Genomic DNA, 24,724 nt, shown 5'->3' with positions numbered 1-24,724 from the left:
GCTCGAAATGCGTTTGAAATATACGACGCAGCTGATGCGCGTTATGCAAGTTGACGCTCAAAATGCCGATGCACGTGGCTGGTCTGTAGGAAATTACGTCATTTGAGAGAGACCTATTCATCAACAATGAATGCACAAGCCCCATTGAACAAAAACACCTAACAGATGACGGCAGTGCGAACAAGATATGAGCTATCCACCTCATTTTTACTGAAGAAACCATTTATTCCGTGTATAAAATATTAAGTGAAATTATAATTATTTGAAATGTCTAAGACATGCATAAACGAAATTCCTTAGTGCTTGCCCCTTCCCCAGTTTGTTACAAACTGCAAAATAATTCTGATTATGCATGTGAAGTCTGGTCATATTTTGCCCGAGGAAAGCTCAATTTTTCTCTCTGAAAGTAAAGTGTTTATTTTACAATGCTGTAACGATTGTATTGTTGGTTCTTTGGTTGGGTGAGAACTTTTATCTCTAGCAACTGTGCGTACAATTTTTTGAAAAATCAACATAAAATTTCGAGCACACGGTATTGTGAGTGACTTGAAAGTGCATAGCAATAATTAATAGGAACAGAGAATATACAAAAGAAATAATTTATATTTACAACTATTATAGAAATGGACGGAATGCACCTGCAAGTAAGATAACAGCTTCATTTGTACAATTAAAGATTCAACCAACAAAAATTAGTACACTGTATGTACAAATATACAGTTATCACTATATAGTACACAGAAAGACGAGAAATTAAATTTACACAAGTTGTTCTATATATATATACCGTACATAAAACAGAATTTGATCAAAATGCTCTTGCTGAAACAAACAGGCCGGAATATGAAATCTGGCATAATTGACAGAACCAATTGCCCCAGACGCCTGGTAGGTTCGAGTAATGAAATCGGAACCAACACTTCACTGCAATGCCACTGCATTGTCACTTTACAATTACAGATTGCTTGGATGGTTGTATTATATGGAACAAATGAACCCTTTCAGTACCATACATAACCTTTTGAGAGTAAAAGAAGGGTGCATTACAGGACCGGTGCCGATGGGCTTCCACAGTTTTCCTATAGCTGTTGTTTCCAAAACTGATTTCCCATTGGATTCCAATGGGTTTCCTATCTGTGGCTCCATTTCCGATGCAGGTTTCCATTTTTTCCATGTAGGTTTTAATTTTCCCATGTAGGTTTCCATGTGCATATGGGTTTCCCATGTAGGTTTTCCTATTGTATTTGCTATTGGATTCAAATGAGTTCCCATCTACGGCTCCATTTCCGATGCAGGTTTCCAGTTTTTCCCATCTAGGTTTAAATTTTCCCATAGGTTTCCTGTAAGGGGGTTTCCCTTTAAGTTTTCCTATCGTAGCTAATGGATTTCAATGAGTTCCCATTTTCCGATGCAGGTTTCCATTTTCCCCACATACGTTTCCATGTGCATAAAGGGGTTTCCCATGTAGGTTTTCCGCTGTCCCACGTAGGTTCCAATACGGGTTCATGTGCATTTCTATGGGTTTCCCTCCTGGGGTTCCACTTCTGCACCACACTTTTCCAGAAGTTTGTCTGGTTTTCCTTGGCATTATTTAGCTTCCTCGTCCTCTGGCCGATCCATATTTTGGATTGTGGTTCCGAGGATTCCTTCAATATCCTCGATTGCAGCCTGCAAAGACATTTTTAAAAAAATATAAATCACAAGCTGTTAACCAAATGGAATAAACTGAAGTACACAATTTTAAAAAATTTTGCAAGGCTTATTTTTTTCTGAACTTTTACAATAGCTGAGCTCCAAATGTAGGGCCTCTCAATTTTCCGAACCTAAAAATTACTGAGATACAGGAAATCATGTTCAATAGCATTTACTTCCCTTTTTTTTTCTAATTTGAAATTATGCAGTAAAGCTTGTGAATGGCATTTTTGCAAGCAATTTTCCTAAATCATCCAAAATCAACCACACTACCGGAATCCATTTGCAAAATCCTTGTACTTTAACCTTTAGGGTGCATCATGTCCCATGCCCACTAATTTTGGCTTGGCACTACTTTCCTAAATCCAGAGAAATCTTTAAAAAAAAATAATAAACGGTGCATTTTGAAGCGTCTCAGAGGGTGAGGATTAATGTTTACTTGTATGTCTTCCAAATGGAACAGATGTATGAAAACTCTAAATTTTTGAGTGCCTGCTTACCTGAAAGTTGGACTGTCCCTGCATGTTGGGCGCCGATATCTCTTGATGGATGACCGACAAGTTACGAGCAAACGACGCTAGCGTTCCCTGCAGCTCCTCTCCTACCGTCAGCATGCCGATACCCTCACGCTTGTAGCTGTCAATCAAGGTGAAGGCCGTGCCTTGCTTCTCCTGGGATTTGAAAACAAGGACAATTAATATATTTTTGTCTTGCAGTGATTCTTTGACTCACTAAACTAATTGCCTCAATTAGATGAATTCAAAACAATGTGTAATTAAAGGTATAGTCCATCATTTGTAATTTGTGCATTTTGTTCGTTTGAAGCAACAAACGTGCTCTGAAGAAGGATGCTGAACAACCAATCTGATGAAGTTTTCAGCTTAGCTTCAGCTGCATTTTTCGAGAAAAACAACTAGGACTTTGATTTCAAATCAAAAGTTGCTGAATCATGTTTTGAATTGGGCATGAATCCAGCGTCCGAGACACGTTCTCACTAGCTGATTGCAGCTATGCAATGTCGCGCACTGATCCAACGAATTATAGCAACCGCGCACGCGCGCGTGTGCGTCGTGCCAATGCTTGCGTGCGCTTCGCCGAATAACATAACAAACTACTAATTTGAATTTCCTACGGTGCTTCTTAAGAATCACCGTTGGAAAGGCCTTCTTTTGTTGATTTCTTCAAAATGACAGCTTGCCAGAAAGAATAATTTCACAGGGAGTTTAGTCCCCTTACTATCTTTCAACCAAGTATGTTTTTCAACAATAATTACGCCAGTTACTATTTGGATAGCTGCAAATGATGGACTCTGGCTTTAATGCTTTGAGTTGGGTGAACAGATATATTGGCTCGAAATGGCACCTGCAAGGGATTACAAAGTTGTTACATTACATTGTTTGATTTCGTCTAATAATTATTTTGAAGTGTCAATGTTGAGCTAAGTAATATTTGTATCACTCATCTTAAGCTGGATCAACTTTTTGAGTAGGTCACAACTGTGTCATTAAGAATATCTGCAGAGCATCTGCTGATTCAGCAACGGAGGGTATAATTGGACATGAAAGCAAACTACCACACTCAATTAACTTTTGAGCTGTATCAGCATACAGTCAAATTTCTTCAGTCACTTAGGGCAAGCTAATAAAAAATCTGTCAACTCCATATTTCACCCACAGCAACTCTTACTCTGTACAATCATTCATACCTTGATGTCAAATCCGATGCCGTGAGCTCGACACATCTGGAAGAAGACGCTGTAGTGGACTACGGCTAGATTGGTGTGTAACAGGCGGGTACTCATGACGGCATAGCGACTCGTGTTGGGAGGCTCCTGAAAAATGACAAAGCAAAGTTGAGGTTTGATTCTCATCAAGGAAAGTGGCCTTTTGGATCTGGTTCCTGACTGCAAGGAGTCTGGCTCAATATGGGTTCACGCTCTGCCTCAGGAACATCAAGTCCTGCAATGTCAAGAATGTTGCTACAGTAAACTCTGGCTAAACCGACATCGTACAACTCGTCAAATCGCTCAAGTCGGCCGTCTGACTAAGTCCCGATTGTCCGTAATGCATTTCCATTGATTTTTTTATTTCTAAGTCGGCTTTTATAAGTCGCCATTTCGCTCAAGTCGTCGTGTTACTCTCGGTCCCCTTTCCATAAAAAGCATTACAAAATCCTTTGTGTAAGTCGGCATTCAACAAATCACGCATTGGCATCGACTTCCTGTACTGCAGTTGGCAAAGTGTCGAGTGAAAAGAGGTTTCGCACAGCCCGTGATCGCAGCATGCATCGGTGTCGAAAAAGGGTGTCCTACTGCATACAACACATCGCATATGCATCGTGAGCATATCAATACCAGTACCCCCTCTAAGCTGTACGCATGCGCTCTGTCCATTTTGGGGGTCGTCTTATTGAAGGACTACTGCTGAAGTCAATGCCTCCATGGTATATACCGGACCATGCACGCATTTAATTTGTTACTGTGCATGTACATGTATCGTGGTCTCCACTATCAATACCCCAAACGTGATGATACAATTGGAGGATTAATTTGCTGGATTCAACTCAAGCATTAAGGAGATCCTCCAGGGTAAATCGATGCCAATTAGTGCAATGAATCATGTGTGCAAAAGACCATTTATGTAAGTCGGCAAAATAACGACTTATAGCATATATCGGCATTCGCATAAGTCGTCACGAATTCTCAGGTCCCGAGAGTGCCGGTTTAGCCGGAGTTTACTGTATCTGGTTTGGACACTAAAAGCTTCATGATTCTAGATCCATAAATGAAGCCACATGCAGCCAGTGAACTTTTCTATACTCACTTCTGGTTCTAGATCCTCATATCTCCTCCTGATGCTCTTCTTTCGTTCCTTCTTGGGAGGCGGTACGTGAAACTCGCAGGTCTTGTTGTTCAGGGTTCCTCCTGAGACATACAGCATCAGGCCTGTCGTGGAGACCGTGTCATCGTACCACAGATTGAGGTCCACCGCCCAGAGCTTTTGGTCTCTCTGCAAGACCATTGGTGAGGGGCAAGGGATGCATTATTAGAGTGGGGTTGGCTCAACTGCCAGTACTATAGTCAAAACCTTTCCAGACATCATTATTTGATGAAAGAATAAATGAATGAAAGAAAGTCAATACTGCCATGTAAAAATGCTTTCTTTTTAAGTCAGGAACTCACAGAGATTTTTTTTAGACCACTTTGAGATCCAGTTTTTATGTTTAATCCTACATTTACAGGAAAACAAGGTCACTGTTCTATATGTTCAAAGCCAAAGTACTGTTAGTCTTTTTCTTATTCACAAAGGACTTCAGTCATATGAAGTCCGTTGTATGAGCTAGTTGAGTGATGTCCCAGAAGAGGTCTCGACTGCAACACTATCAACTGCACATTAAGTCTCAACACACAATACCACAGAATTTTAATCAAGTCCTTCCAAATCATAACAAGTTAGTCACAAGTCCTTAAAGACTATAGAGTAGCAAGCTTTTATCAAACGAACTTAACCAAAGGCATTCCTGTCACTGTCAGTCCCTGCCTTGTGACCTTACTTATAATTCAACTTGAATTTGACTTGTGATTGACGTTTTTTGATTGATTCCATAACAACTCTGCAAAACCATCAGCTATTTTGGATACTGCACAGAATGCATGAACCAAGCAGAGAAAAAGATTGCATAAATGTCGTAACCCCCCAAAAATCAACATTAAATGATGATAAAGGTGGTATTTGAGTGAGTGTTGACACTAACGTCACATGCGTTTTTACAAACTCAACATGTGACCATTCCAGACCAATGAAATTACAGACACGACATAAGAAAATAACATACATGTACATGTAGGTAACAGACAGTGCAAACAAAATCTGACTAATGCCTTACCGTGTTGGGATCAATGAAGGTGACAAAGTCCACAGCGAAGTATCCCATGACACTACGCTGCAGGCAGCTCTTGGCTACCTTGGCGCAGGCCCGGTTGAGCTGGCCGGGGTCCACGGAGGACTGAGGGACAGACAGACCCCAACAGGTGAAAGGGCTGTGGGCGTGGATCTGATCCCCCGAGGAGACTAGGGTCACCTTGCCGTCCGGGGTGATCAGGATGTTGACTGTGATGGCTGTTACGCTGTCAGAGGGCGGGCAGGCTTCTATGACACCCCCTGTGGAAAATAAACAGAACATTGGATGTACACTGTCATGGCTGTTACGCTGTCAGAGAATGGGTGACACCCCCTATGGAAAATGAATACAGATAAAAAGAATGCCCTCAATGATGAAGATGTTGACAGTACAGCAGCTGACACAAAACTTGGAAAAATCAAGGTCTGGGGTCCCTGCTGTACATATGAGGTCTAGTGTGATACTGTGTGTGGTGTGACGCGGAAGGAAGTTTACAAAATCTAATACTATTTGGTTTACTGAATCTCATTCATATTTTGTTTTAATTATTAACTGATTTCCAAAGTGTAGACAAAATTTTAAAATCCCACCAACGGAAAAATTATACCGACTGCATATGCTTTACCGTGTAACCTATCTGTCGTGAGGGTTTTAGTATGGTACCACCTGTCACCTGACTTACAAACCTATTGTTGCATGATAGCGAGTCTAGGAGCTAAATCTTGAGGTGCTTCTTCCATCATAGTACTATTAGACTAGCGCAGAGCGTCATGCCGCATGACTGGTATGCTACTTTACTGTCCAGACACATTGGAGCATTAACCAATGAAAGAAGCATGTTTCAGTTCGTAAAATGTCACAAGATGGAATGAGAAACTCTCAAGATGGAATCTTGGAACCTACCCTGACTGAGGAATGCTTCCAGGAACTTGGGCCAGGAGGAGTAGAGTTTCTTGTTGATAGGCGTGGCGTTGTTGGCAAGAATGTCTGGCACCTCGGCTCTTATCTTGATGTAGGCTGGTTCCTGTGTGGGTACATAAAAGCAATACTACATTAAACAGTGAAATTGAGGGAATGAGAATATGTGATGCGATCAAGCTAAATGAGTCGTTTGTCGACCCCGGTCAAATTTTTCTTATAACAGATTTGAAATGAGCACAATCTCAGCATTATTGCTGTGAAAACCGCATGCTGATACCATCTTTAATTCAAAAATTATGGAAGTCGGAACACCAAGAGATGTGGCCCTATTTTGGCCTGTATCTCCAAATGAAAATTCCCGACAAACGACTCATGTAGCTTGATCGCATCACATATGTCTTAAAACAATAAATGTTTGTTTGTAGAAATTGTCTTGAAAGGCATTATAGGATCATTTGCTATTCATGCATTTTGTTCGTTTCCCATAATAACACCACTCAAAATCCAAAGAAGACTGTTCAAAATTACTGTTGACGTTTCAGCTCATTGGATATTACACTTTTGGAGAAAACAGTGAAAAACCGTGCTCAACATTTTGATCACGAAACATGTTTCATCTATAGAACGTTTTATTTTAAAAAATCAGTCCATTGACTGATCGTTGGAAATCACCCACATTTTTTGATTTTCTTCATTATCACAGCAAGCCAGACGGAATAACTTCATGGGGATTTTTAGTACTACGATCTTTAATCCAAGTAAGCTCTCTGACAAAAATTCAGTCGGTTACTTCTGGGATAAAGTGCAAATGATCCTATATGCCTTTAAAACACTGATCAATTTAGACATGTCACCTGTGAAATGTACATTTTCAAACAGCCACAAAAATACAGATGCATCTGTAAAAGTTAAAATAGACTGGAGAAATAATACGCAGGCAATAATGCACGCAATGCCAAAAAATACACCCGAGATGCATTACACAAAATGTTTAGTGAAATCATAAGAACCAATCATAGCCACAACTGAATGTACGTAGCCGTCCATTGTAAATCCTACTATTGATCCATACCCAGTAGATTTTGTACCATCCACAAGCACCCTGTCTGTCCCCTATGGCCCAACACTGCCCAGCACTTTTTGTTTTTTACAGATTCATCAAGGAGTATACCGTAATTCACCGAACAACATTAGAAGCCATTTTTGAGGTGGTGCCAAACTCACGCGCATGCCGCATTCATTCTTAAAGACAAGGTGTGCACGCATCTTGGTAACCCTATCGGTCGAAGGAGCCCGGAGTGCATGCATATAGTCGTGTTCCCTAACGTGGCGCACTTCGAAGCTTACCCAACTTTCCTCGGGTAGTGTTGCCAAACTTCTTTGTTGACAAACCTCAAATTCATGCAGTGAAATACTGGTACTTTGACCTTATTAATGCTTGCTATTTAATATCTGTGAACAATTTCGGTGTCATAAAATTTAAGCCGAAATTAAAAAACGGTGGCGTCCGGAAATTGGGCACAAATTGGCGGAGTGTTCCCTAACGTGGCGCACTTGAATAAATCTCGGAAAATTCCAAATTAACATTTAAGAATTTCTGTAAACTTGATAAATTCTGATAAAACATTATTATCTCTAATTACATACCCAGCCAGATGTTTGTCAGAAAATTATTTCCTTATTTTCGGGGCATTTTCAAAGGGTTCACTTTGCACTTGAAAATAAAATCAGAAAATCACGCCAAAATAATATTTTCTTTTAACTTTGTAGCGGGTAAATAAACTCGCGATTTATGAACGGTTATGTTTAGAACTTGATGAAATTTCACTTTCTGTAAAATTTCAGTTAAAACTTTTGCGCTAGCTAGGCGCTACAGCCGAAAAATCAAAGTGCGCCACGTTAGGGGCCGCGCCACGTTAGGGTACATCAACAATACTACCTGAGCGCGACTTGCGCGAGCCTGGTGCCACCAGTCGCTGATATGTAATACAGTGTAATAACAGTGATAAAGGCTAAAGTTACAATGTCACATTTACCTGTGCCCATTTTTTGGCCCACTTCTCCCCGTATCGCGCCGCCTCCTTCTTGGCCCAGCTGTGGCACCTCAGATGGGGGGTGATGTCGCAGTAGGCAATGCCCCGCCCATCAAACTCATCATCTAGCTTGAAGAGGTAGCGCTTGACGTCTAGGTTGTCTGTTACCAGCTGGGCAAGACTCTCATGTAGCTTTAAGGAAGATACAAAACAGTTCCAAGATGCTGAATATGAGGCGTGTATTCAAGTTTTTTTGGTTTAACCATCTTTTGTTTAAAAAAAGTTGCCTAACTTTTGGGTCATCTGTGTGATAGAATTTCTATTTGGAGGAAATATATTTGATATCTGGTTTTGCCCTTCACAGACATGATTGATGGCAATATCCGCTGTAAAATTAGATTGAACTGGCAGGCCAATCCTAACAAACTTAGATGTTCAGTGGTTAAAATCCTCTGCACTACTAACCAGGCCACAATTTCATGGCACTGGTTAGCGGCAAACAATTATCTGCTATTAGAACCTGTCTATTTCATGGAGACCGTAAGCAGTAGGCACAGCAAAAGGCAGGCATACCTCAGAGAAAAAGAAAATACAAAAATAAAATTTGCCGTGCGCGTGCAACTGTAAGCACATCCACGCAATGAAATAGTGCTGAAGGTTAGCGCAATTTTTCTGCTATATAGTAAGCACAATTTTCTGCTGAAAAAGAAGTGCCATGAAACTTGGTCCTGGAGGTCAGGGGTTCATATCCCACCCAAGCAAGCTTGGAAACTTTTCTTCATACTGTTCATTTATAATGATGATAATGTGGTGCTAATGCTTCAGGTAATGGGATAAATTTGCATTCAGCATTTCAAAATCAGGGCAATCATTTCTCTTCACTTGCAAATACTCACTCACACTCAAGGTATAGAGAGACAATTGTAATAAAGGGTCTTGCCCAAGAACACAAGCATCATGATCCCTGTCAGGGTATGAACCCACACACAATCACATTTTTGACCACGGTGGTCTATGGGATGTTAACACGTCTTACCTGTTCCAGACTATAGACATCAAAGTCGGAAGGTGGAACGTCCACTTCAGCACTGGCAAAGATTCTCTTGGAGCCAGACTTGGTGGAGTATAGATGGGACACCTCTGGCTCGCAGCCTAGTATCGGAAGATCTGACCCACAGAAATAATACAATTTAGTACTTTTACACTGAGGAACAAAGTCAACTTGGAAATTCCTTAACTGCGTCCAGCGCTAAGCTTTAAGATATCCAGTCATTCAAAAATTAAGCTCATTTCATTTCCAGATTGACAAAAATGACTGAGAAATATTTCCTCTGAATGGGATGCTGGTGCAACAGAGACTTCTCCCCAGCTTATGCTGGTACCCATTTATACTCTTGGTTTTGGGGCATTCGGGAGTAAAGTGGCTTGCCCAAGGATACAACATATGGCCAGCAGCTGGATTTAAACCTCTGACCCTCTGCTCATGAGTCACAGACCCTAACCGCTAAGCCTACAGCCCACTTGACGTGTATAGCTTTTTCCGATGTCAAGAAAAAAGACTAGCTGTATGGACTTACTCAATTCATGCGCAAGTGATAAGTCATCTTTGTGCATGACTCCTGGTACGATGTAGGCTTCCTTTCCAGCCGTCAGATTCTGTATTCTCTGCAGGGCTCGAGGGCTGTACTTCAAGAGCGTGGACAGGCACATGCTGTGGGTCTGTGCAGTCATGATGAGAGAAGAAAAATATTATCGGGTATGACACAATTTGGTTAAACAGACTACACTCGACTCTCGTTAGTACAAACTCTGTTAATACAAATTCTGGTTTTAACAAACATAAGGCCTTGGTCCCGACTGTGCATTTATGTGCACAATGAATGGGACTGATATTCCTCTTAATACAAAATTCTGATATAACAAAGAATTTGGCTAGGTCCGAACAAGTTTGTAATAACGAGACTCGACTGTATAATAAAGGGGAGTGCATCAGAATCAGGTATCCGAGTACCCAACCACCGATGTCAGGAACCAGTTCCAGATTAAGATATCGGGTACCCGTAATGTAAAGTTTAATTTTGTGACTTTTGGACCGAAGAGTTGTGACTTTTGGACCGAAAACTTTCAAAAATTCGCCTCGGGTAGTTATCAGCATTCCAGACTCCAACCAGTCTTAAACATAGTATTTAACACCTCCCAAGAACACATTTATTCCCTTACTAATTGTGCGTTCTTTGCACACATGCAATGTGTCCCTCCTAGGCGCTCTTATGATTGGTTACGAAGTGCGAGTCAATGATGATCATTTGGCTAAGAACATGCCCTTTGGCTTCAAAATCTATGATTAATTATACCAGGGATTGGTGGCTGAAAATCATTTTTACAAATGAACAACCGATACTGAATATTTTTTTTTTGTGGAACCTATTTCAACACAACCATCTCTACGCTCATGGAGAAAAGCGATAGGTGACAAAGTGATAACAATAATATATTTTTTTGGGGGGGAGGGGGGCTAATCATCCTTACTCACAGCTGAGAAGCTGAATTGCGAAGGACGCAGCTACAACGTGGTCGAGCCGAAGGTATGTAAAGGCGCCTTAGGCAGCCGTCATCCGACCCATGTCTGACCATGGAGCACAGCCAGTTCTAAATTGCTGATTTAATTTTGCAGAGCGCCCAGAGAAAATAAACCATGTTGGCACAGGAGAGAATCAACGAACAACTCGACTCACACATGACCCGAGTCGGAAATCAAACCCGGGCTACATTGGTGAGAGGCACTTTACGCACTAGCCACCCATGCCACCCGACAAATGCGACAAAGTTTGTCGCCCAAGAATAAATGCCACACTATTACTCTCGCAGGATGGACTCAAACCTAACATCTCCACAATTATCCACGAGATCTTGAGCTCGAGACTACACAGCTGCAGTACTCCATGAAGAAAGACACTTACAGGGAAACTATTGATAGCTTCAGGCACGATGATCTTGAAGCGGTCAGACATGTCCCTCTGATCCTCCACATTACCACTCTCCACGGCCGGTCTCAGTCCCAGCAGCTTGTTGTAGTATTGCAGAGTTTCGTCGTTGATGTTGACCGGGGAAACATAGATGACTTCAACATTGGGATCTTGACAAGGGGAAAATTGTAAAGACCATCAAGTTTTGTCAGATGCGACACGTGTTATCAGCAGTAAAGAAATAACTCTGGAAAATCACATTACAGTATTGTCGGGCTAAAATCAAGAAAAAGGTTTGAGAATGCAAGATTTAGAGAGGTAGAGTCTAGCCAATGTTAATTTGAACACGGAACTTAACACACCTTGACGAATAAAATACAAAAGACGTGCAAAGATGAGAATAGTCCTCTCCAAAAATATAGTCCTCTCCAAAAAAAAATAGTTTATGCGGTACCCGCTGCTATGCACATCAGATTCGAACCGATCCCGTTAGCTTGGTGGTCGAGTGGTAAGACATCTGCACTAGAAAGCAGGAGGTCATGGGTTCGAGTCCCACCCGAGTGATTTTTTCCAACTTTCACTCGGGAGGTAACACACTGAGTATACAGTGTTTAAAAACGTCGGTGAAGGGCAAAACCTAATTTGATCCAAAAATATTGTTTGACAGAGCTTAGTAGTTTGTGAATTTGGCCCAGGGAACAATGATTAAAATTTAGAACTCCGGTACAAAAAGTTCCCCAGAAACTGTAGCTCTTACCATGTAAATCACACAGCCGAGCCATCTGCTGGTTTTGCTGAATGTTGAAGTCTCCAATGGTGGTTCTAATCTTTTGAGAGTAACCCAAGGAGGGGATGTGGACGATAACGCGACGGTTCCTCTGGATGCGATCCCAGGAGGCTGAAAAGTCCTACAGTCAAGGGAAGGGGGGGGGGGGGGAGAGAAGCAACAAATGAAAAACCTTCTTAAAACATTTTGTTGTTACTCATCGTTCCTTGAGGTCCATAGTTGTGTCCCAATGCCCTAATGGAGGCACCGCTCCTTGGTATTCTGACCAATCACAGCCGTGATTTATGTCCGACATGCGTGCACAAAAGTCCGACATGCATGCACGGGCGTATGATGCGCGCGGCAGGAAAATGCAGTGTGGCATTGGAGAGGAGCACGTGTTAATTTGCCCACGTGCGCAGTGGGAGGGGCTTACTGGATCGGTCCATTGGTGGCAGCCAATATATGGACTTTGTATCTTAACCTCACAGATTGATTTTTATTTATGGAGTGTTTATACAGAGGGTATCAATATTACCGACAGAAAAGAAACGGTTAAGGACCACAAAGAAAGGCACCACTGAAAAAATCACAATCAAGAACTACAGTTAACCATTATTTGACAAATCGCAATCTAATACATGCTAGTCAATGAAGGTTGGACTAGTCTAGTAGACTGCCTCGTAAGACCAGCCTCGTAAGATTGGCTACACAGTTGGTTTCCAATGGTCATGCTGATCATGATGTACAGCAGACAGCCAGGACCATGGGATTTAGGGACACTAGACCCCAATGGTTCTGGACTGCTGCCGTACATTTTTGATACACAGGGCTTTTTTAATCCAGTGTTGCAACCAAACGCATGTAGCTTTATTAGACTACAGTTGACAAGCATCAGTTTGTGTGAAGGTTGTCAAACTATGGTTAACCACATTTCCAGCTCAAACTTGCTCTTGTTTGTGCTTAAAGCTGGAATCCATCATTTGCAGCTATCCAAAAAGTAACTGGCGTTATTCTTGTTGAAAAACATACTTGGTTGAAAGATAGTAAGGGGACTAAACTCCCTGTGAAATTATTCTTTCTGGAAAGCTGTCATTTTGAAGAAATCAACAACCTTTCCAACGGTGCTTCTTAAGATGCACCGTAGGAAATTTATATTAGTAGTTCGTTTTGTTTGCAGCGAAGCGCGCGCAAGCATTGGCACGACGCACACGTGCGCGCGGTTGCTATAATTTGTCAGATCAGTGCGCGACATCGCGTAGCTGCAATCGGCTCAGTGAGAACGGTTCTCGGACGCTGAATTCAGGCTCAATTCAATACATGATTCAGCAACTTTTGATTTGAAATCAAGATCCTAGAATGCTGTTTTTCTCGGGATATACAGCTGAAGCTTAGCTGAAACTTCATCAGGTTAGTTGTTCAATACCCTTCTTTAGATTTTGAGCACGTTTGTTGCTTCAAACGAACAAAATGCACAAATTACAAATGATGGACTATACCTTTAAACTTGCTCTGAGACAGCTTCACTTGTAGTCAATTCATAGTGAAAAGTGAAAATGGTGAAAATAAAAGAGCATGCAGCACACACCTTTGTCCTCCGGCGAAACTCCTCCAGCTGTATCTTCCTGGTCTCCTTCAGCTGCTTGCGCACCATAGCCATCTTGACGTGCATGACCCATGAGATGGCGATGACCCCCGCCGCCCACTTCTTGCGCCGGTACTCCAGGTACTGGGACCGGTCTTTGTACCGTCGCCACGTGGACTGGATCTTGGTCGCGGCCACGTCTTCCCCATCGGGACCCAGGAACCGCCTGCCGGGGCGGTTGAGGAGGGCCATGACGTCGTCGATGTTCATGATGACGCCCAGGAGGGCTTTGGTTGTTGGGGGTTTGTCCAGCTCAAACTCCACAGCAAGATCAGCCAATCTGTAACAAATAAGTTGAAATCATTGACTTGATCCTAACAAGACTTTTGTCCTAGCTAGACACTTACCATCTTCAGTAAGGGTTTGTGTGTTTTTATAGTTTATTTCAGTTCTATGTACATGAGTAAGGGAATTACTTAAGGTGTTGTTCCTTTTTTGTTTTTGACGTTTCAAAAAGAACCCAATTCGATTGTTCTTTTACTCAAGTAACTTCAATATATGTACGGTGGGGGATATTGCATTGTTTTCGAAATGTTTCTACCATTTTAACATTTTTCTGTATTTTAATACCACTGAATATTTTTTTTCTAAATAAGCGGATGGCTCATTTAATTTTTGTACGTAAATAGCTAGTTTGGAATAGAAACCCTTCATGATCAGGAGCACGTTTTGGCGGCCCTTGAACTGGAACATGTTTGTGACGTCACAGCCGTGACCTGAAACATGTTTCCTGTGCACCGCGAAAACGACTGACCGGAAAATTGTTCATGACGTCATGTTACTGCCTACGTGACTGCCCACAACCCAAACAAAATCACGCGGCGACCGGACATGATTTACAATAACATTCAAAGGAAAAGTTGGAATTTTTTTTATAGCTTTTCTCCTAAAGTTCTAAAAAGAGTAGGCCTGATATTCTGTATCAACTTTCGTACCAATTGAAGGTAAAAACCCACTATTTAAACCCCGTTTATGGTAAAAAGTAACGTCGTCTGCTAAGCTTGTTTACCTTTCCGCCATCTTGAAACATAAGTGAACCGACCGGAAACCTCGGTTCAACTTTGGTCGAAACAATGACGTCATTTCAGTGTAACCGAAGCGCCAAAACGGCCGCGAACCAGAAACATGTTTACGGTCACAGCGCCAAAACATGCTCCAGGTCACAGTTGTTCTAAAGTTTGTTTGTGTAACACTATGGTAATAGAGTCAGTCATAGTTTAATCAATGTTTCCCACATTTAGTGAATTACAACTCGTCAGCTATCAGATATTACAGATCAACTTACTTGTCACCGTTGATGAACGCCAATGGCACAGCGTAGTTACCGAGGAGTTTCTCTAGGTGCCTGAGCATGGTGACGATGTTGCCCCAAGACAGGCAGTAATGCTGCTTGAAGGCAGCAAAGTCCTTGGAGGACTCCCGTAGCCTGCCGTGCTGGATGGCGAAGCGATGGTGGAGGTGCTTGAACTCACTGGCCGGGGTGGTGGGAGGGGGCTGTATGTGCAGACAACAGGCAGGGTTGATCAGTTTTAAGAAGTTCAACTCATTTCTTCTTATGGTATTTTGGTGATCGGGGGTTAGATTAAAGCCAGAGTCCATCATTTGCAGCAATCCAAAAAGTAACTGGCGTAATTTTGTTGAAAAACATACTTGGTTGAAAGATAATAAGGGGACTAAACTCCCTCGGAAATTATCCTTTTTGGCAAGCCGTCATTTTGAAGAAATCAACGAAAGAAGGCCTTTCCAATGGTGCGTCTTAAGAAGCACCGTAGAAAATTCAAATAAGTAGTTCGTTTTGTTATTCGGCGAAGCGCACACAAGCATTGGCACAACGCACACACGGGCAAGGTTGCTATAATTCGTCGGATCAGTAGCTGCAATCGGCTCAGTGAGAACGTGTCTCTGACCCTGAATTCAGGCCCAAATCAAAACATGATTCAGCAACTTTTGATTTGAAATCGAGATCCTAGAATGTTGTTTTTCTCGAAAAATACAGCTGAAGCTGAGCTGAAACTTCATCAGGTTAGTTATTCAGCATCCTTCTTTAGATATTGAGCACTTTTGTTGCTTCAAACGAACAAAATGCACAAATTACAAGTGATGGACTATACCTTTAACGAGACCAATTATATGCAGAAAATCTATATATAATGCCAGAGTTGCATTTGAGTCCATCATAAGTCCAACACAAGTCCTTTCAAAAGTTATGCCCCGGCCTTTCACAAATTACACTGGAGTAAAATCCTCATCAGTCAATCACAAGTCTGTCACAAGTCAATCAGTCTAAAGTCAACGTACAAGCTAACGACGTATGATTTGACATGTGACTTGACTATAGGTCTGTTAGAAAAGCTTTGATGTCTTTTTTTCCAGGTTATTCAACAAAACATATAAACAATAATACTGTCTATTGATGGTAACTCTTTCCCCTTGGAAATTAAAAGATGTCAATATCTGAGTGGACGCTGGTTCATAATCTACGCAAATGTGAATGCAAGACAAATTACATGTTTAATATAAAACAGTTGCAGTAAAAATCACCAGAGTTAAAATGTGATGTGACAAAGTTACATTCACCTATGCTTGGTATGCAAACAGCCTTTAAGTACAGAGAAAAAAACACAGACACACACAAAAAATTGGTTTCTGACTCACCAGTGGTTCCATATTCTTGACAGGCACCAGTGACCTGGCCGACTTGGCCGACGTGGCACCAGACCTGGGCGAGACCCAGGCAGGCTCGGGTGATTCAGCCAGGCTTGCTGACCTTGGGCGACGCGCTACTATGGGCCTAGTGGGCATGGGCTCCATGGGGTAAGGGTCTAGGTCCAGCTTGACTGAGGCAAGATTGAAACTGCCATCTGGAATTCAGACATTCAACAAGAAAGGTTAATCAGAATAACTTAAAACGGACAAACCTAAGGAAAATTGTTGTCTCTGGTAATGTTTGGTGGGATTTCAGATTAACTGCTAGATTATTTGGCTGAAAAAACCGAGAACTATGTATCCTGAACTGAAAGTGTAAACAGTGTTCACTGGTTGCATTACATATATTTGTATTTACATACACATGCGTATAATGTTTGCCACGATTATAATGGATCATTTTTAATATGCCATAACCCCACACACAGCACGTACTGTGGGCAACAGCACATGCATCTACCCAACCCCAAAGTGCAAGTTCAAGCCCCACGTATCATGCGTAAGTGCTCACATGTCGAACGTCCAAAACTTGGTTGGGCAGTCACGGCTGTGATTGATCGGTATTTATTCCCAGCCAAGTTTTGGATTATCAGTAATTCTTTCTTTTTTCCCCGCACTCACCGCCAAAGCCCAGGGGTGGGCCCTTGGGAATGTTCTTCTTGTCCTGCGCGTCGTGTAAGGTCTGCAGCTTCTGTCGGACCGGGCTGGGGTCAAGGGTCAGCTCGGCAGCCGGCGGGATCAGACCCCGCTCCATCAGGCTCAGAATGCCCTTCCTGGCGTCCTTCTCTGAGATTGGAGGCGGGATCAGCTGAGGAGGCGGGAAAACCAAAAAAAGAAGAGGATAAAGACACAAAAGCTACTCAAAACTCAACTCTGCAATCAGAATTTTCTTATAGTACAAAATCAGATATGAACACACAGAAGCATTTTGTTCATCAAGATTACATTAAACCTACCTGAGGGTCTACTCTGTTGGCCTTGGGCAAGACAGCTAAGTGTTCCACGTTGGATCCCATCACTACTTTTTGCGTCGGTACCTGTAATCAAAGTCATGCGATCAGTATGTTGATAAACTGAACACAAGAATGCATTCAACAAAGACTCTACAGAGACAGAAGACATCTGATTTCTGCTTTCATGAGGAAAACAGCAGCAATTCAAAGAAACAAGGGTATTTAGCGGTTGGTATTTTGTAATTTAATTTTTTGTACATTACATGCAGTGTCGCACCAGTGTTTCACTGAAATAGGCCCATTTTCAAATTTACCGTCTTTCATATACTTTACTGCAGTTATTCATCTGTCCTTTGGTGGTGACATACGAATGATGACAGTTTATGAGTGCAATGGTAAGAATAATCCCATGAGGTGACAGATGGGATGTTCGTCAATTTGTCAGCGAATTAAATTATTCTCTCAATTGTTAAACATTCTTTATTTGTTTTATACAACCCCTGAGTAAATCCTTCATCTAATTAGTCCAAGCCACCAAAAGTGTGACCGCGCATTGGAACTTCCATTTACAGTGGAATAGAACTTCTATTTTTGCGGTACGGCTGGGCCGTGGGTTGGGGCAAATAATTCAATGACACGTGATCAACGACTGACCAATCAGATGCCAGGGATTCATTCAGGCGTTGTACAAAATGTTCCATTCCACGAGGCAAAGGCCAGTGGAAGTGAACATGTCACCGAATACAATTATTCTCTTTATTGCAGTTATTATCCTTTTTATTGCAACTTTTATAAAATGATTCTTTTTATTGAATATGAAACTTCATTATTTGAATAAACCCTCTTCATCTGATTGGAAAATTGTAAAATTGTAAATGAATGTACAGCATCAGCACCATCAGAGTAATGTTATATTACTACCAATAGTATGACAGTGCAATGGAATTTCTATTTTAAATTTTGTGGTGCGGCAGCGCCGTGCATTGGGACGAATAATTCAATGACACGCATAGAGCTATATTAAATTACTAGAGCGCTAACTCGTCATTCTGCGCGAGGAGACGCTTTGAAGCCGTCCTGGGCGCAGACATTTTGAATTCATGTGCGTGTTTGTAGAACATAATGATATTAGATAGATTGAATTTTAAAAGTGTACTCTACAGGCAACGCGCTAGTAGAACATACGCAAACAACTTAAGCGCGTCATTGACGGTTAAAAAAAACGTGACGGCAAGAAGCATCTGCAGCGAATACGTGCACGCGTTGCGCTGTTTGCGTAGAGCAAAATGACACGCTCATTTGCTGATCGTGCATTTCGGTTTTGGGCGTATTGGCTTCGATAACGCACCGGTATGGAAAACAAACGCAGATATGCAAATAGCCGTACAAAAGCCGTACAAAATTTCTAGGTCTCCATAGGTTTGTGCACAAACATGGATGCACCCAGCAGACATTACTTTTGGACGAAGTTAGCGCTCTAGTAATTTAATACAGCTTTATGATGACACGTGATCAACGACCCACCCATCAGATGACAGGGAATTTATTCAGGCATTGTGTAACATTCAATACCCCACAATCACAAATGCATTACATGTAATTTCTGCAACTGTTCAAGTACGGAACATGATTGGTTTGTCTTACCTTGTGTTGCCTTGTGCCTTTTGTCCACTATGAGGGGCAAGGAGACGCCATAGTTGTCGCTAACAACCTTTCTATTCAGCGTGCTGGTAGGATCTTGTATGGCTTTCAAATTATACAGTAACTTTGCCTGTAAAAAGGAACATAAAACTCCTTTAAAACTGTTGACATTTTGTTACAGAATTTTTGTCACACAGTTTCTCTGAATAGTTGTAAGAACAGCTTTCGTTTCGGAAAAACACTTTGTAGTCTTTAAAAAAAATATATTAAAAAAAATATATTGAAGAGGTTGAGAGGGTAATTAAAGACAGTTTCAAATTTAACAGAAGAATTTGAAGGAAAAGCAAATTGCTTGAATTTCCTTCATAAACAGAAACATTGTTGTTTTCTGGTTAACAGTGTACGTATTAACTCAAGAGCAGGCTTACCTGTTGGCCTGGTGATGGCCCACATGGTCCCCCGCCACCACCCAGTGGATCAACAGCAGTGTAGCGGGACACCAGTTTCCTGTGACAAAACAAAAATACTTTGCAATGAGATGGATGATGAGTAGCTCACATTAAGACTTGTCACATCAACCTTATTTCAACTTTGTTGAAGCCAAGAAAATGTATTTATTTATTATTTGTTATTTTTTTTTTTGAGGGGGGGGTAGGGTTTGTTTTGAGAACCCTTTCTTTACACAGTTTGGCTATGAAAAAGAGCAACACCGTTCACACTATGGAATTTTCGATTTTTTCGACAAGGGTTACATAACTGTTTTGGATTTTCGATCTGAATTTTGATTGTAATTGAGGCTTGGTTTTAATCCTAGTTTTGAATCCTTTTTTTTTTTTGAAGCCAACTTAGAATTGACATATTTTGAGCGTAAAGGGAATGAACCTGATCTCTCCCTAGGGTAAGGTCAAAAGGCAACTGATTCAAGTAGACAAAACTATGCCGAAGGGGTTACTTACTTGTCTGCTAAGCCTTTGTTGCTGATCCTTCTCAAAGGCAAATCAGATCCCAGTCCACTCAGATCAAACACAGACTCCCTGATACAGGAAAATAATAAACAAAGGTGCTGGATTGAAAACTGATGGATGTATCTGCTCAAATATGTAGCGTTCCAATTGAAAACAATGAGAAAAGTACAATCCAAGTTGGTTCTAAATTTAAAGTCCAGTTTAAAGATATAGTTCATCACTGGTAATTTGTGAATTTTGTTTGTTTGAAGCAACAAAAGTGCTCAAAATCTAAAGAAGGGTACTGAACAACTAACCTGATGAAGTTTCAGCTCAGCTTCAGCTGTTTATTCCGAGAAAAACAGCATTCTAGGATCTCAATTTCAAATCAAAAGTTGCTGAATCATGTTTTGAATTGGGCCTGAATTCAGCGTCTGAGACACGTTCTCACTGAGCCGATTGCAGCTACGCGATGTCACGCACTGATCTCACGAATTATAGCAACCGCGCGTGCGTGTGCGTCGTGCCAATGCTTGCACGTGCTTCGCCGAACAACAAAACGAACTACTAATTTAAATTTCCTACGGTGCGTCTTAAGAAGCACCGTTGGAAAGGCCTTCTTTCGTTGATTACTTCAAAATGACAGCTTGCCAGAAAGAATAATTTCACAGGGAGTTTAGTCCCCTTACTATCTTTCAACCAAGTAAGTTTTTCAACAATAATTACGCCAGTTACTTTTCTGATAGCTGCAAAAGATGGACTATAGCTTTAAGCTCCAGTTCATATTCCATGTGAATTTACGGTGTGGCATATTCATCAGGGTAATGGTGAATGTCATTAACAAAGTTAAAACTTGGTATTAGATCTGCTCTTGTGAATATGCATCAGTTAATGCATGTCAAATGTGCATCGGATCATCTTCATTAGTCATGAACGGTCAAACTCACTGAGAAAAAGATGACGGCTCCATTGTCTTGGCCTTTGAAGAAGCGTCAACCGAGGGCAGAGTTGTGACTCGGTTGTTGACAACCTGAATGATTTTCTCTGACTGGGCCTGGGAAATAGCAAATGGATCCAACAGTTTAATGAAACAGACCACAGAACAATCTTAAAGAAAACTATATAAGAAGTTAAAGCATGTAACCGATAAATCTCATTAAAAAACCTGCTTCTTGTATGCGTCTTGTAACTTATCAACGTTCAAACGAAGTATCTCTTTTGTCTCTTACTTGCTTCTTTATTTCTTATTTATACTAACCACCTCACTGGCCTTTGGCTTTGTGTTTGGTGATTCTCCTTTTAAAAAAATGCCATATTTTTAACATTGGGTTTTACCCTTCAAAGATTTAATATCATAAGCATTGAATACTCAATGCTGTTTCATTTCATTCCTAACTTGCAACAAAAAATCACAAGCCTGTTCTTATGGGACACCAACTCAAAACTTCCTGCTTCAACTCAAAACTTCCTGCTTAATTGTGCAGATGTCTCAACCACTCAACCACAAAGCTTGACAGGGTCAGCTGGCCGATTTGAATGAAATACACCAGCAGGCGACGATATTTGCTGCTGAATACAGCAATTGTATCGATTCTGTTCCATTTCAGAATTAACTGTGAAGCAGTGGGTCTTAAGCATTGGGTCTTCCCATACAAAGACCACACTGGCACAAACCTTGATCCCATCTTCAGTTTTCTGAATGGCATTCTGTAGCGCCGTTAAATCAATCAGCTCCCTGTGTCCATCGGATAAGCTCTTCTGCATCAGATGCTCCTTCAGATGGTGCAGATCTTCTTGCACCTGCAAGACAAGACCAATTCAATTCAAAATTCAAATCAAATTCCATCTTTAACACTGGTAATGCGGCCTCACCAAGCGTGCAACAATGATTTAGTGCAGCGCTCCTATGCTGACTGAAAAATTAAAGAATTGCTCCCTACTCATACAAAAAATTTGCATGCAACTAACTGCAAGTCTATGCTCCACCTGAAATGATCCTAGCATATTGTTGATGTACCCTAGCGTGGCGCACTTTGATTTTTTGCCGGTAGCGCAAAAAAACACTTTTAACTGAAATTTCACAGGAAGTGTTCTTAACACTCCCGTTCATAAATCTTGAGTTTATTTACCTGTTACAAAGTTAGAAGAACAATTTATTTCAGCGTGATTTTCCGATTTTATTTCAAAGTGCACAGTGAACCCTTTGAAAATGTCCCCCAAAATAAGAAAATAATTTTCTGACACACTTCTAGTGGGAGTTGGGTATGTAAGTAGAGATAATTCAAGTTTCAAGTTTGGTTATTTCCACTTTGACACAACAAATAAGTAGATAAATACACTGCGCGAGAGCAATAATAATATAAAGATACTTTAGACTAAAGAGAGACTCTCTTTGAAAGAAAACTGGTGACATATCAGAGGGGACCACATTTAGAAGCAGGGCTTGTGAGATATGGGTCCCCTATTGTTACATAATAAAGTTACATAACACAAAATGCAAGAATGTTTACAATGTGAAACACAGAGAGACAGAACACAAAGACGGAGAAAACAAATTCAACATGGAATTAAATACAAAGGGGAGGTAAACAAATAATTTTAAGTAGATAATAACTAGGCTAAGAATACAGAGAACAAAGGGCATTTTTTAGCTTTTTGTTGAAAGCAAACACAGTTTTGGAACATTTAAGATTAGGAGCTTGGGAGTTCCAGTATTTAGGGCCACAGTATCTGATTGATTTTTGGGCAAAATATGTACGAGTATAGGGGATAAGAAACTGAGAGGCTTGTCTAGTTTGGTTTATCAGAATGTATCAGCTAAGTTACCGCTTGGCTACTCATCAGTAGTCATGGTAGTAGTATTAACGTTACTGTAATGGCAATTGCAGTGCACACAAAGTGCAAGTTCAAGTTCCATATGATTTCCCAAGCTAGAGTAGAAGAAAACTCTGCCTCTCTTGTCATTGGTTGTTGCTTGTGAGTCTCTCACTCTCTGCCACTCTGGAAATTCATGACAATTGACGCAATTGACGTTTTAACGCAAAAAAAAATAACAAAGGGGGAGCAGACAATAAATATCGTTGCTATGGTCACATTATTTCAGTATCAGTTGAAAACAACAATAAAGAGGAAGCGGGAAATCGTTTCTATGGTAACATTTTATCAAGAGTCGTGTAGAGAATTACGTAGGGAGACAAGCCTTTCAGCAAAGCGTTTGTATTGCCTGCCGGCCGACTGAGCAACAACAAGTCACGACCTTGTAAAATAAAATCAACAACATTGAGGCGAAATGTACTACGTGCAAGATGACTTGATTAATTAATAAATAGGCACAACTAGTCCGGCATTCGTTGGGAATAGGGAAAGATTTCCATATACGAAGTTCACTCAACACTCTGTGTACAAACCCTATGAGAGTGGACTTAAAAATTCTAAGTGTTTTCTAAGAAAATGCTTGTATTTTCTCACTGCTCAAATTGACTTTGATGATATGAAATTGCTATCTATATCTGGGGGCTTGTTAGTCAATACAGAGGAAAATCAGTGAACTTCGCATATGGTAATCTTGCCGGGAAGAGCATTGGTTATTATTCATGCCTCACAGTCACATAATTATTTTGTCGGAAAAAACACTATACGATGGAGCGCCAGGATTTTCCCCTGTGTCACCCAGCAACCACACATTTTGAAAAGGGAAAACCGTCCAACAAATGGGTGCTGTTCAAGGCGGACTAAATGGGTCCTCCCCTTCCCTCGTCCCCCCCCCCCCCCCCCCCCCCCCCCCCCCCCCCCCCCCCCCCCACCCCCCCACCCCCACGAGCGAAAAATCACACGGGCTTGTCTGCTTGTCCGGAAACTAGGCAACTCAACTTACCTTCACCAGAATCTCACCAACTTCCTCTGGCCTTCTCTCGACCTCAGTCATTCTGGAATTGGATGGACACTAAATTTACACGATTAAAGGTACAAACTCATCATAAACTGCCACACAAACAATACACAACGGTTGCAAGAAAGTTACATTAAGTGTTATTTCGGTCCGTTCAGCGGAAAGACTCCATCTTTGCCGTGCAAAGGTTTCTCGGCAACCTCTAAACAATCTCGTGCGCACGCGCACAGCCAGAGCAAAGTTTCTGTTAAACTTGTACAAGTCTAGCGGCTGTAATTATCGTTGAACGGTCATGACGGTTAATTGGAGCTGAGGGTGTGGGGGGGGGGGGGGGGTAGGATTGGGGGAGGGCTGCAGAAGTATCCCAATGCGGCTATGGGATAGTTCTTTGATAAATATGAGTCATTTATATAATCATAAAGTCACATGTTTAATAACAATAGGGAGAGGGGCGGGGCGTGTAACGAGAAACAAATTCAATTTTTCGTGGAGGTGGGGCGGGCATGGTCGGATAAACAATTTAAGTGCCCTTTTTTAACTGAAGTGCGCCATTCAGTGTCTTCCCGCGAATTTCAATTTAAGTCACGACGCTGGCATTTATATGTCCCTTAATTTGTTTATTGCAGAGATTCGAAGAATGTTACTTCTCGAAGGGCCACCGGGCTATA

At 41.3% G+C, this 24,724-nt stretch overlaps 1 protein-coding gene across 1 annotated transcript; it reads right to left on the bottom strand.

Annotated features, from left to right (window-relative positions):
- Positions 1-148: 148 nt before the first annotated feature.
- Positions 149-24,275, bottom strand: LOC119744723 (IQ domain-containing protein H-like). Its single transcript, XM_038220800.1, has 22 exons — positions 24,042-24,275; positions 21,842-21,967; positions 21,115-21,221; positions 20,180-20,257; positions 19,652-19,730; positions 19,237-19,353; positions 17,586-17,666; positions 17,251-17,437; positions 16,579-16,784; positions 15,209-15,417; positions 13,867-14,203; positions 12,270-12,420; positions 11,507-11,682; positions 10,124-10,265; positions 9,583-9,713; positions 8,550-8,738; positions 6,496-6,616; positions 5,578-5,852; positions 4,515-4,700; positions 3,398-3,523; positions 2,193-2,363; positions 149-1,668 (listed from the first exon to the last, which is right to left on the bottom strand). Exons 1-22 carry the CDS (start codon positions 24,090-24,092, stop codon positions 1,588-1,590), a joined length of 3,327 nt encoding a protein of 1,108 aa, XP_038076728.1. The 5' UTR covers positions 24,093-24,275; the 3' UTR covers positions 149-1,587.
- Between the last annotated feature and the right edge of the window lie 449 nt (positions 24,276-24,724).

This window comes from Patiria miniata, unplaced genomic scaffold (assembly GCF_015706575.1).
Source record: "Patiria miniata isolate m_02_andy unplaced genomic scaffold, ASM1570657v1 HiC_scaffold_7, whole genome shotgun sequence".
NCBI classification, from domain to species: Eukaryota; Metazoa; Echinodermata; class Asteroidea; order Valvatida; family Asterinidae; genus Patiria; species Patiria miniata.
The sequence above is the reverse complement of the archived record's forward strand: the minus strand, read 5'-3'. Positions and strand labels throughout refer to the sequence as shown.